Raw genomic sequence first — 13,229 nt, 5'->3', positions numbered from 1 at the left:
GCAGCCACTCATAAAGGCATCTAGACGTGTTGAAGATGACTTGCTGAAGTTCAGACCGAGCATCAGAATGGGGAACAAAGGGGATTTAAGTGACTTTGAACGTGGTATGGTTGTTGGTGCCAGATGGGCTGGTCTGAGTATTTCAAAAACCGCTGATCTACTAGGATTTTCACACACAACTATCTCTAGGGTTTACAGAGAATGGTCCAAAAAAGAGAAAATATCCTGTGAGCGGCAGTTGTGTGGACGAAATGTCTTGTTGATGTCAGAGGTCAGAGGAGAATGAGCAGAGTGGTTTGAAATGATAGAAAGGCAACACTAAATCAAGTAACCACTTGTTATAACCAAGGTATGCAGAATACCATCTCTGAATGCATAACGCGTAGAACCTTGAAGCAGATGGGATACAGCAGCAGAAGACCACACCGGGGGCCACTCCTGTCAGCTAAGAACAGGAAACTGAGGCTACAATTCGCACAGGCTCACCAAAATTGGACAATAAGTGATTGGAAAAACGTTGCCTGGTCTGATGAGTTTCGATTTCAGCTGCGACATTCAGATGGTAGGGTCAGAATTTGGCGTAAACAACATGAAAGCATGGATCCATCCTGCCTTGTATCCATCCTGCCTTGTATCAACGGTTCAGGGTTGTGGTGGTGGTGTAATGGTGTGGGGGATATTTTCTTGCCACACTTTGGGCCCCTTAGTTCAAATTGAGCATTGTTTAAACAACACGCCTTGTTGAATCTATGCTTTGAAAAATTAAGGCAGCTCTGAAGGCAAAAGGGGGTCTAACCCGGTTTTAGGAAGGTGTACCTAATAAAGAGGCCGTTGATTAATCTAACGGTTATTTTTTAGATTAATCTAGCGATAATCTTTTCGATGTATCTTACGATTCTTTTTTTTAACTCGATTAATATAATAATTAATTTATCAAAAAATAAAAACGTACTTACTGCGAATTTGCCTTTTACAGTCCCAAACAAAATCTCTCCAAAATAAGAATAGTGCAAGAGGTTGTTCCATTCAAGCAAAAGGAATATATCAATCTACATTATGCTGTCCAAAAACAAAATAAATGAAAACTGTAGTAAAATTCAAGCAACTTTCTGAAGGAATATGAAAACACTGTGTAAATTCTAGTTTAGCAGTTGATCAAAACATGTCTGAATTTTCCAATTTCTTCTTATTTTGCACATTTTGCGAGTCAATTTCAGTAATCATTTAGATCAAGGTCTGCATGTGGCCCAAATAAAATCCTTTAAGATACCATAGCAGTGGTTTGACAAATCTAAGCCAATTAAATGCCATCTGCCTACACCCTCTGGTAGTGCAAGTCATTTCCCACAGTATCACGTATTAAATTACATAATATTTAACTTATTAAAATTTTCTAAATAAAATGCTCAAGTCAATAGACCCAGGACAACACACATACATTCACGGAAACACATATGGTATGTAATACCTTCGATAGATGGTGCCTGGTCTTGAGCAGCATACAGCATCTCTTTGAAAGCCTGCAAGTGGGAGAAATTAAACAATTACATTGATTGGTAAATGGTAAATGGATTTGTATTTATATAGCGCTTTTCGAGTCTGATGATGACCACTCAAAGCGCTTCACAGTACAGTTTCACATTCACCCATTCACACAAACATTCATACAGTGCATCTACTTGCAGCACTTTGTTATTCTTTGTCATTATATGGGGGGCTATTGAGGGTTCAGCATCTTGCCCAAGGACACTTCGTCATGCAGATGGTTCAGACTGGGGATCGAACCGCCGACCTTCAGGTTGGAGGACGACCACTCTACCCCTCAGCCACAGCCGCCCCATGATTGCATAATCTTTTTGAATCAGGTCTTATAATTAATACATTAGTGGTATATTTTTATATTGTCAAATATATGATGTATGATACGCATACCCAGAGCATTGAAATGTCAGTGACTGTATATACATATGGATGACACCTTCATGACACAGATGAAGCTAAAATATCCATAATACAGGCGCTGCCATCATGTGCTGCTATATTGTACAGCACTGTGCTATCCCAACACACACAAGCACACATGCAAGCACGCACAGTGGAGACAAACATCCACAGCTGCTGATTGATCAGAAGGCAAACCCTGCTTTTTATATCCGACTCCAAACCAGGTCATTTACACTGTATTTATTGTGCACAGATGTATTACAACGAGGTGCATTCAGGGACCGTCGCTTGTAAATAAATTCAATTCAAAACGATGCATATCAATCTATCACATCCTCAATTTTCTATATTACTGCACATTAGGGGTTCAACGATTTATTTACACAAATCGATGACAAAAATAGTCACCGACGAATTTAATAGTCGATTATTCGTTGGTTACGTCATAGCGTGTGTTGTTCGTGCCATGCAGCTGAACTAAACGTTGTTTTACCGGAAATGCTGGTGGAAGTAGCTGAGGAGTGAGCCATCTCGCTCCCTTCCTATCTCTGAAAGCGCATGTGCAATAGCGACAAAACAAAGACCAATGGAGGTGTCCGTTGCAACACCATCGCCTACCAGAAAGTCAAAAGTATGGGAGAACTTCACCCTTAACATACCCCGAAAAAAAAACTACCGTTAATATCTGTAAGGCGGACCTTGCTTTCTGGAAGCAGGACACGAGCATAGAGGAGGCACGGTTTGACATCATAACGTAGACGATGCAGACTCGCCTCTGTAAGATAGCCTGTTATCCAGCTTGCTATATAAACAGAGGTTATGCAGTCCAAAGAAGACTATAGTTTTGTTAATCTTTTTTTTTTTGCTGCTACTTTCCCTGTCCTTTTGTTAACAGAAAAAAATGGATAGTTGAATTTAAATAAAAAATGTTATATTAGCACTTTAACTGTCCTTGGTTTTAAATGGGCAAAACTGGATTTGTCTTTGTATCAATAGTACCCTAATATGCAGCAAAGTTTATTAAATCATTTTTTGTAGGAAGTGTCGATCTTTGTTGTCTTTTTTTTCAGTCATCACACACACACAACCTCAAGCTAAATTTAAAAGCTGATGGCTTAATAAGAGCAATTGAGAATTTGTGTGATTTATAATCTGATAAGTCGATTAATCGACATGTGCACGGTGTGTTTCATGAACTCTACAGCCAATCAAACGATTACAAAGTAAACGTCAGTCCTGTACGTGTCCTAATAACTTGTGACCAGTGATGGTGTTTATTGTTAAAGTTTAAAGCGAGCGCAGGTCAGAGGGAGAGTGAGGAGGAAGCAGACTCTGAGAGAGATTCTGACACAGGACGAGCAGACCTTTAATGAGCGTCTGTCCTGAAGCAGTGGGGTTATAATTATTCAGCGGCAGGACATGGCTAAAACAATGAACGTAGCGGTAAACATTAATCGATTATGTATGTCTCTGCATCAATGCAGAGTCGTCCATGTCTTCATTCAGTAACTTCCACACCTCTAGGATGCATAGCGATGAGGTAATGTATCGTGATTCTCATTCTGATCTCATCCATCTTGTTTGTAAGACACATTGAGTTAGCAAGGAACGAACTCAGGAGTGCAGGAACAAAAGCCGGAAATGGCGTACGCAAAAGATAATTCTGATTTATAAAACCGTGCACACGTACACCTGAACGCAATGTTCGCTTTATAGATCACAGTCCACCTGGAGACGGTTGTATGTGGATCTGCCTCCAAATCCGCCCTCCAAACGCCCACTTTCAACCATAAATGGTCAATGCAAAGCACGGCACACATATTATATTATGCTGCTGACCAATGGGTTTCCACCGTGAGTCCTGACGGAGTCACGGCATCAAGTGATGTGAAGAGGAAGTGAAACTTTCTGACGCTGACATTGAGGTGTCTGTTATTGAGGTGGAGGTGAAGAACGATTTTATGGGACAGCAGTGATGTTACTAATAAATCGATCGATTCCCTCACATCAGTGGATCCTTACCTCCTCTCTGGGATATTATTTGTAAAGTTTCTACATTTCTTGTAGGTGATCTCCAGTGCGCTCTGTACGCCTGATGGCTCAGTCACGTTCACTGCAGCGATTTGATGATACACGCACAGTGTTAGGAGATATTATTTAAACCTATTTATGACTCGGCTCCGTAACTCCGCTGCTAAATCGAATATGAACGTAATTTGGTGTAGCCTAAGTTGTTTCATATATTTTTTAATTAAAAGGCTCGTGTGGAACAGATGCGTCGCCCGAGCAAAACTTAGCTGGTGGTTTTTTAGGTAAATGATGAATTGGATCAATGATCTGCTTAAGTTCAACACCTCACGTCTGCGTCGCCACTTTCCCGTCTCCAAAATTGTTGTACGCATGGGTCAGAGTTTGCGTGGAAATACGCAAATTCTCCCATCAAAATTGTTTTTATAAATCCCGACGTTTGTGTGAGAAGTGGCGTACGCACGTTTCAGGCCCCTTTTTGTGCACACGCAACTGTTATAAATGAGACCCCTGGTCTGTACAGCTTAGCCTTTAGCCTAGCCCTTAGACAAGCCTTTAGCCTAACATGTAGCCTGACTTGCTTCCACCGATTCTGTTTCCTCTCCCTGCGCCTAAACATGGGCTTTTCCAGCCTCACTGGCGCTTGTTAAAAAGTCCTTGTCGGAGTTTTAATTTTTTTCATGGTCTTTCAGTTTGAGAGCAGGGTCTATTGATTTCACTTTCAGATTTTGTTATGCTTTCACTCAAAACCCTGTGGTCACTCTCAAATAGTTCCTGCTTGTTCTAAGATTTGCTCTGCTTGTATTCAAACTGTCTGCTTGGACTCATATGTTGTTTCTTCCTTTGCTCCGGCTCTTCTCTTCTCGTCTTTACACTGCTTTAGTGTGTTCAGTGTGCGTGTGAAACGTATGCCCTCAGATTTCTCCTCTGCTCTTGGGTATTTTCTGCAATTCTGTCAAAATATTCCAACCAATAGAATGCCAGCTCTAGTGTTGACTTATGATATTCCTACCCTCGTTTTAAGATGATTATTATAATGCATTTTTCTGTGACGCTCTCACTCTGTCTTCTGTTAATGCATTGACTCTGCTCTCTGTTAATGAGTCTGCAGTGTATACCGCAGCTTGTCTCTGCTGTAAAGAGGACAAATGGACAACAGTCATTCAGTCTCAGTGAGTGCTGGTAAGACAGGAGGACAGGGAAGGCCTTTTTCATCCGCTCTCGATCAAGGGTTAGAAAGAAGAGTGGTGAGTTAGTGTTGTAGAAGGCCAACAGAGCACAATACCACAATGGCCTAACTGTGTGCCACCCTGCTTGCCAGCCAGATAAAGAACAGCTCAGTGGGACACACCAGATTCTGCAACCAACAGCAGAGCAAGTCATGTTGTTGCCTACACAGTCAGTTTATACCAACCTGTTTACCACAGCAATGTAAACAACAAAACAATAACACACACAGGGCAAGCAACAGCAAATATCATGTATAAATCAGAGACGGCAGTACGATATTTACCATCCTTCAGTGTATCTGCCCCACTAAAGAAACATTTAGATCCCATTAGATGATTTAACCCTCTCCTCATAAATATAAGAGGAAACAACTTTTTTCATGTTGTTTTGATATCACTGCAACTAACAGGAAGACCTGTTTCACCAAGGCAGTTACAGGGCCAGTTCAAACGCAGTACCTAATTTGGAACAAGTTCTTTGAGTTTTGACAGCGAAAGAACTGGGTCTTGGCCAGAAAAACTGGTTCGAGAATTGCACCGAATCATTGTTGGATTTAGAAGCAAGCACTTCCTACGTCAGAGGGCGGGATTATCGTGATCAACAAGAACAACCACAACTTTGTTGTGACCACTTTGCGTGGGATCTCACACCACTCTGTGTGCAAAACAGGACATTTGTGTGGGTGAAGAACATATGTTGTTTTTACCCAGTCTGAGTTTACACATGCATAGTGTGTGCTTCTCATCACAGAGTCGGGGGATGAATAAAAGAATAAATGCGCAGCTATGAAGAAAGATTTTACTCTTTGAAAAAAAAAACATAGATCATTAACCGCTGATCAGTGTTGATATTGCTGCGTTCATTCAAACAAATCAAGGTTTAAACTGTAGCGTCCCGGAGACGTCAGCTGAGTCATTGCTTGACAGCGCGTGCGAGAGAGAGAGAGAGTGAGCAAAAATTAAATGGATATACATAATTTAAGTTCATTCATAAAGCTGAGGCGTTGAAACGTCGACAGTCACATATATGGTGACGTAATGGCCTAAAGGCGGCACGTGGAAAAGCAATTTTCTAGAGCCATGTCTTACCTAAACGCACAATACAATCAATGTACTGTGTACTTATGATAAATTATTTGTGTTTTAATTGAGTGACAATAAAATCAGAGCTACAATCTGAGTCGAGAACACAGGATCAATACAAAACAGTTTGTCAGTGTTAACTGAGATAAAGCACTCAGCAGGTAGAGGGGACAGAGAGGAGAGGAGGGAGTCAAGTCTACTGCTGTGAGCCCCATGTACTTCAGCTAGCATTCCCATCAGCTCCACAGCCTTCTCTATACAAACAGTTTCATTTCACTCAAACACAATATATGCACAAGCCGAGTAGAAGCTATCTCCCAAGTCAGGCCTCCTGTTTTTTACATAGATAATTTTTCCACTTGGGATTAACGTTTCAACATGCTGTGTGGGAAACAGAAAACCAGTCAGAAAAAACCTTAAGATTCACATAACTGCCATTAATTCCAGGAAAATTATGAATACCTTAATTTTTATTGTCCTCATGATTTAAATAGAGGCAGAAAAAAGTCTATCACTTACAAACTCATCAGCTACCTTAAAAAGGTACATTATTTGATGTTTAACCATGTCCTACCTCATGAATTTTGATTCTTGCAACATACAGTGTTTCAAAAAGAGTTGGGACTGGCAGGTCCTGTAATAAACCCAGCTTAAGCTGTCATTTCCTACAGGTACTGTTCCCTACTGACCAACCAAGGACATATCATGATACGAGACAAACAACCTGACTGACAAGTTACAACTTGAGATAGAGACGTGCAGGGCTAACACAGGGGGTATTTTTTTCCAGATACATGTCATAGTGACAGAGAACATTAATGAATGTTCATTACTTGAAGATGGTCAGTCATGAGAACACTGGTGTCCACAGAATAGAAACTGAACTAATCTCAGAGTGTATGTACTGCTCTCTGCTTTTCACTAAGACCAAATATACAATATTAACAAGCAAATATTCTATAGGGATCAGTTCTTTGGATGTACCTGCATGAAGAGTCCAAACGATGTCTAAACGGCCCAAAATCAAATTGCTTTTGTTCTGTTGCTCTTAAAGTAAAGACAAACTACTGTCTGTATTTGACTGGGATGTAAATAGGTCTGTATTTATATAGCATTTATCTAGTCTTGATGACCACTCAAAGCACTTTATAGTTTAGTGTATTTTAGGGCTGCACGATATTAGGAAAACATACGATATGTGATAACGTTGTTTAATATTGTGCTGACGATAGACAAGTGTGTTACGGAAAATTCCACTGACCAGTGTCTAAGGTAGTGGAAATCCCTTGACTAGGTGTCTCACTGCTGTGATACTGTCTACCTGACAGGATGGAACCCTTATTTGGTGATGTTTTTCTTCCAACTGGTACCGCAGACGGACGGACGCAGCAGATAAGACACAGATGATGATCTCATGTCCTTCATGTCTTCTTTTTTTCATATTATGTCTTATGCAACGCCTCTTTGTATAAGTTCTGACTTTTGTGAACTTGCGGTCAGTTCCATTTTGAGCACCCATGCTTGTTGTATAAACTCTGCAGAGCTTATTATTATACAGACTCAAAAGCAACTCCAGTCTGAGAAATTAATTATTTCAAATCTCAAGATGAATTTCCATCACAAACGTTAAATAAACGTTCCCTGGCTACGGACGCAGAGACCATGGACAGCTCAAAAACCGGGAGAAGGTGCAGAGCCCCGGCCGCAGCGCCATCAAGTCCGGGTGAGACACCAGAAAGCCATGCATAGCACTACTAAGTCCACTTACAGTGTTTATATGGGATCTTTTTATACATGTTTGGAGAGTGCAAAGTTAGCGGTTTTACGGTTTCTAGCATCTCTGTCAGTATTTTACTGCTCCTCTCTGTGTCTACGATTTGCGCTGTAGGCTGCAACAAACGCGTCAAACCAAACCAAGTATGACACCATCTCCTCCAGCTCTACATACTATTACTCAATCTATAAAGTCTGATGTTTTTACCCAGACTGAGTTTACACATGTGTCCGATCAAACTGTGTCTGTGTTTGTGTGTGTGTGAGAGAGCAAGGAAGAGAGAGAGAGCGAGAGAGAGAGATAGTCATAAATAAGCTTCACAATTCTTTATATAATCAACTGCTCATAGTGATGAATTTAACTCGGGACAAACAGGATCCCTAGAAGATTCCACAATATAGTTTAGTCTGGACGAGTCTGAGCGAGATCTAATCCCTGAAATTCTCTGTCTATTCTCTTTTTATTCTCTTCTTCCGACAATGATTGACTGACGGAAAAAACCTGTCAATGATCTGAATATCTTTAATTTATCATTTACGGCAGCAGGGTTCCATCGGATTTGCCTTATATATTGAAATGCAGAGTGTGAATGCGTGGCGCATGTAACTCAATGTCTCGCAGTTTTTGCAGTCTTTTGCAATACGTCTATCATGCACATTGATATTGCGATTAAGATATATCCTGCAGACCTAGTTTATTGCAATTTACCCATTTACACACATTCATACAGTGCATCTATGGGCAGCACTTTTGCGATGAGGGGCAATCCGGTGTTCAGTATCTTGCCAAGCACACTTCGGCATGCAGATAGGCAAGACTGGGATCAAACTACTGTTCCTCTATTTAGAGGACAACCACTCTACCCCCTCAACCACGACTGCTCGATCCTAAAGTTTAGACAAGGTAGAACCACATGGAACAGTTTCGCTTAATATGATGCTGATATATGCTGACTGCTTGCTCCTTTTTTCCACCAAACTGCCATTCTCAGCAGCAAGCTCACAAAGGCACTGCAACACAACAAGCTTTCTGTCACTTCTCCTGACGCCCACAGGGTGTGTGTGTGTGTGAGTAGGGTAGCTCAGCATGGGCTAAGGCACAAGTTTCCAAAACAAAACACACGCAGCCCTGCGGGAAGCAGGGCAGCTCTGCTTATCGTCACAAATTACCATACTTCTCTCCTTTTCCTCTTCACTCTCTCATTCTCGAACTGTCCTTGTCGAGAGCATTTTCTTTCCTCTGTCACACCCACCAGGCACGCACACGATCCAGATACACAACCTGTGTTGATTACTAGGCAAATCGTGCCTCACTCACACTGACCAAAAATCTGCAGGACTGATGGTATCTACCCCATCTCCCTTTGTTTAATCTTATCTCCAAATATCCTAATCTCCATTGAACATTCCTTTCCCCCTCTCCCCCCACCCCGAGAAGGTAAAGACTTTACCGTTGTGTCCTGTACATGTGTACAGGACACAATGGCTTTACTTAAACATCTAGCGGCAAATGGTCATAAGGTAAGTTTGTCTAAAATGCAGTTTGTTTCGGAAAGAGTTAACTTTCTTTGTCATATAATCAATTCAGAGGGTAAAACCCTTTCACCGAAAAGAATTGAAGCTATTCAAACTATCCCAAAGCTAGAAACAAAGAAACAGGTCATGAGTTTTTTATGGGTTGACTTCATACTGTCGGCAGTGGATTCAACATTTTGCGGAGAGAGAGGCACCAATAGCAGCAATTGTGTATGGGAACGGCCTCACTGCAAATAGCAGTCACTTGGACAACTGAAGCTGAGAAAGCGTTTGATTGGAAACGATACTGGTGCCTAAACGGTCTGAACGATACTAAAAAAAAAACAACAACAACGCTTGACGACATTTAAGAAAGGCTTTTTTTTATTGCCAAATATATGAACTGTTTAAAGTAGATTATAAATATAAATAAATACAAAACACTTAACTTAAAGCTATGAATAATACATGAACTGTAAACAAAAGTTTACACTATACTTAAATAAATAAAAATAAATAGAAAAACACACACACACTCTGACTCATGACTCTGACTTCGGTGCCTGAGCCAATTGAAGACTGAGGGTTGCTTTTCCATCACTCGGAGCCCCGGCTGGGGCTGTCGCAGGCAGGCTTCGGCCAGCCTTCCCCCCCCAAAATGCGCTTTTGAGAAACCTTTCTTGGCGTGGTCTTTGGTCCTCCCGCACCCAGCCTTTCCAAGCTGACCCAGAGCCGGTCGTGGCGCATCGCCACGGAGAAAATGCGCCTGGCGGGGCTCAGGCACCGAAATGAAGCACCAAAATCTCCGTTGCATTTCGGTCCAGTTAGGTACTGGTTGTATTGGAACCGATGCCATATTGGAACTGGTTCTCGGTACCCAACCCTAATGCTGACTTGACTTTACTTGTGCCACATGCTGTTTCAATGATTTTGCTTGACCAGAATGCCTCCCACCTTTCAACAGCTAGGTGGCTCAGATACAACACAGTGTTACTTGAAATGCCAAACATCACTATTAAGAGATGCACTGTTCTTAACCCTGCTACTCTCCTCCCTACACCAGGTGATGGAGAGCCACGTGATTGTGTTGCAGTAATAACTGAAATTTTTTTCTCCAAGACCAGATTTATAGGATATACCGCTGATAAATACCTCTGGGGCAGGTGGCCTAGGGGGGTAGAGTGGTCTTCCTCCAACAAGAAGGTTGGTGGTTCAATCCTCACTCTTCCCCATCTGCATGCCGAAGTGTCCTCGGGCAAGATACTGAACCCCTGTATGGCCCTCATAGATGTTGAATGTACTAATTATAAGTCGCTTTGGATAAAAGCGTCTGCCAAATGACATGTTATGTAATGTAATGTAATGCAATGTAAATCCAGAAATGGAGCTGTTTGTTGATGGCTCAGCATCAAGAGATCCAGCAACTAGTAGAAACCAAGTGGGTTTTGCAGTAACAACTTTGTATGATACAACTATGGCTGAACCACTCCCATCACATTATTCTGCACAGGCTGCAGAATTGGTTGCGTTGACTGAAGCATGCAAATATGCTAGAGACAAGAGTGTCAACATCTACACTGATAGTAGGTATGCATGGGGGGTGGCACATCATTTTGGCAGCTTTGGGCTAATATGAAGTTTTTAACCTCTACCCAGACTGATTGCAATCTGCAAATGTGAAGCACATACTAAAGATCTTGACTCAGTTTCACAGGGGAATGCAAGGTCAGATGCCGCTGTGAAGGCGGCAGCAAAATGTAGCCTGCCGGTCCAAGGTGCTTCTGTGTTGGATGTGACTTTAACACCTAATGCTGATTTGCAGGAGCTGCAGATGAGGGCAACACTAGAGGAAAAAACAGTTTGGAAGAAACCAGGCTGTTATGTGGCTGACAAAATTTGGTGTGGACTAAATGGGAAACCTTGTTTACCAAAATATCTGTTTCCTTATTATGCTAAGTTGATACACGCCAAGGACCATGTATCAAAGGGTAGCATGCAAACAGAGATAAAGAGGTATTGGTTTACAAAAGGATTCTCAAACTACTCGCAAAAATTCTGTCATAAATGTGTAATTTGTGCTACAAATAATATAGGTAGAGGGATTCAGTCTCCACAAAGTGCACATTCAGCACCAAATGAACCATTTGATAATTTACAGATGGATTTTATTGAATTAACACAAAGTGACGGAAGTAAATACTGTCTTGTTGTTGACATGTTTCTAGGTTGGTGGAAGCTTTCCCCAAAACTGAACAGGATTCTTCAGCAGGGGCAAAGGCACTGCTGATGGAACTCATTCCGCGATGGGGGAATTCCAAAAAAGATATCCATTGATAATGGTACACCATTTGTAAGCGCAGCGTTAAAGAGTGTTGGTGAGTATCTGGGTATCCACATGAGGCAACATTGTGCCTATCATCACGCTAGTGGAGGGGCAGTGGAAAGAGAAAACGGCACATTGAAAAACAAACTGGTAAAATGCTGTGAGGAAACAGGGCGGACCTGGACAAAAGCTTTGCCGATTGTTTTAATGTACATGAGGGCTCGGGTGAGAAGTTTGTGGCCAATTTATGCTTATACGAATTTTGTAAAACGGAGAGATAAGACCACCCTATACGTCGTGGAACGCCCTCTCCGAGCGCCTCGGACAGCTTTTCGTACACCTCTGATTTTTCTAACTCTCCGTCTTCATGACGGAGAGCCCACGGACAGCTCTTGGCTGTGATTGGTCCGCGAACGACGTCATTTCCCTACGACGTCATTTCCCTACGACGTCATTTCCGGACCTCAAACTTCCTGTTTCCTTCCCTGTCACATCAAACCCAATCACAACTATGATTCTACGATTAATTTGACGTGTGTGTTAAGCCAGCGGAGTTGTCCGGCTGACGGTGGCTCGTTAGAGCACTGACGGCATGTGTGCACGGTCACTTACGGTTATAACGAGCTTTCAAAACGGCGCTAGCGGGCTAGGCTAGCGGGCTAGCAACCATGCTAACTGCGGTGGTAACAGTGCAAAAACCCGCCGTCACGACTTTAATTCCACTTCTATCATGACACTGTTTCTATAATACCGTCAGGTTAGAAGCAAACACTGGGTAGTAGTTAGTGTCGGGAGTCCCTACTGACTGTGTGTGGAAGCTGGGGGGGAGCTAGCTGGGATGGGAGCTAGCTAGCTCCGTGTAGCCTCAAGCAGATTCAAGCTGTGGAATCAGCAACACAGTTCGGAAACAAGACCGGGGAACCGCTGCGCTAAGAAACGATAACATCAGCATCTTGACCCGCTGGGTGTCACTTTATTTAGTTCTGTTAGTGTGTGGAGACAAGCTAACAGAGGTAAACAGAGACAGGTGGACTTCTTCTTCCCAAATGGGGGTAGGCTTCTCTGAGCTCGTCTTCCGTTGCGCCACCTATGGGTTTGGCGGTGAATTTTTTTCGATGTACACTGGTCGGAGAAGTAAAAATCAAAAAGACTCTTCGCCCCCTGTGGAGCCCTCTCCAAGAAACGGAGAACGTAGAAGCATACTGGAGCCTTAAGAAAGGTTTGAGCCCTTATGAGATTCTCTTTGCACGACCAATGGAGACAGGAATTGGTCCTGTTAAGAGGCAGCTTCCCAGACCAGTCAATGTGAGGATGAAATGTTGCGATATTGTGTA

At 42.2% G+C, this 13,229-nt stretch overlaps 1 protein-coding gene across 1 annotated transcript in view; it reads right to left on the bottom strand.

The window, feature by feature from the left end:
• Positions 1-13,229, bottom strand: part of LOC133018578 (xenotropic and polytropic retrovirus receptor 1 homolog) — a 69,549-nt gene that overhangs the window by 33,616 nt on the left and 22,704 nt on the right. The window contains exon 2 of the mRNA XM_061084973.1: positions 1,469-1,520. Coding sequence (XP_060940956.1) covers positions 1,469-1,520 — 52 coding nt within the window. The remainder of the gene's footprint in view (positions 1-1,468; positions 1,521-13,229) is intronic.

Source organism: Limanda limanda, chromosome 13, assembly GCF_963576545.1.
Source record: "Limanda limanda chromosome 13, fLimLim1.1, whole genome shotgun sequence".
NCBI classification, from domain to species: domain Eukaryota; kingdom Metazoa; phylum Chordata; class Actinopteri; order Pleuronectiformes; family Pleuronectidae; genus Limanda; species Limanda limanda.
This window is presented reverse-complemented; position numbering and strand designations above follow the sequence as displayed.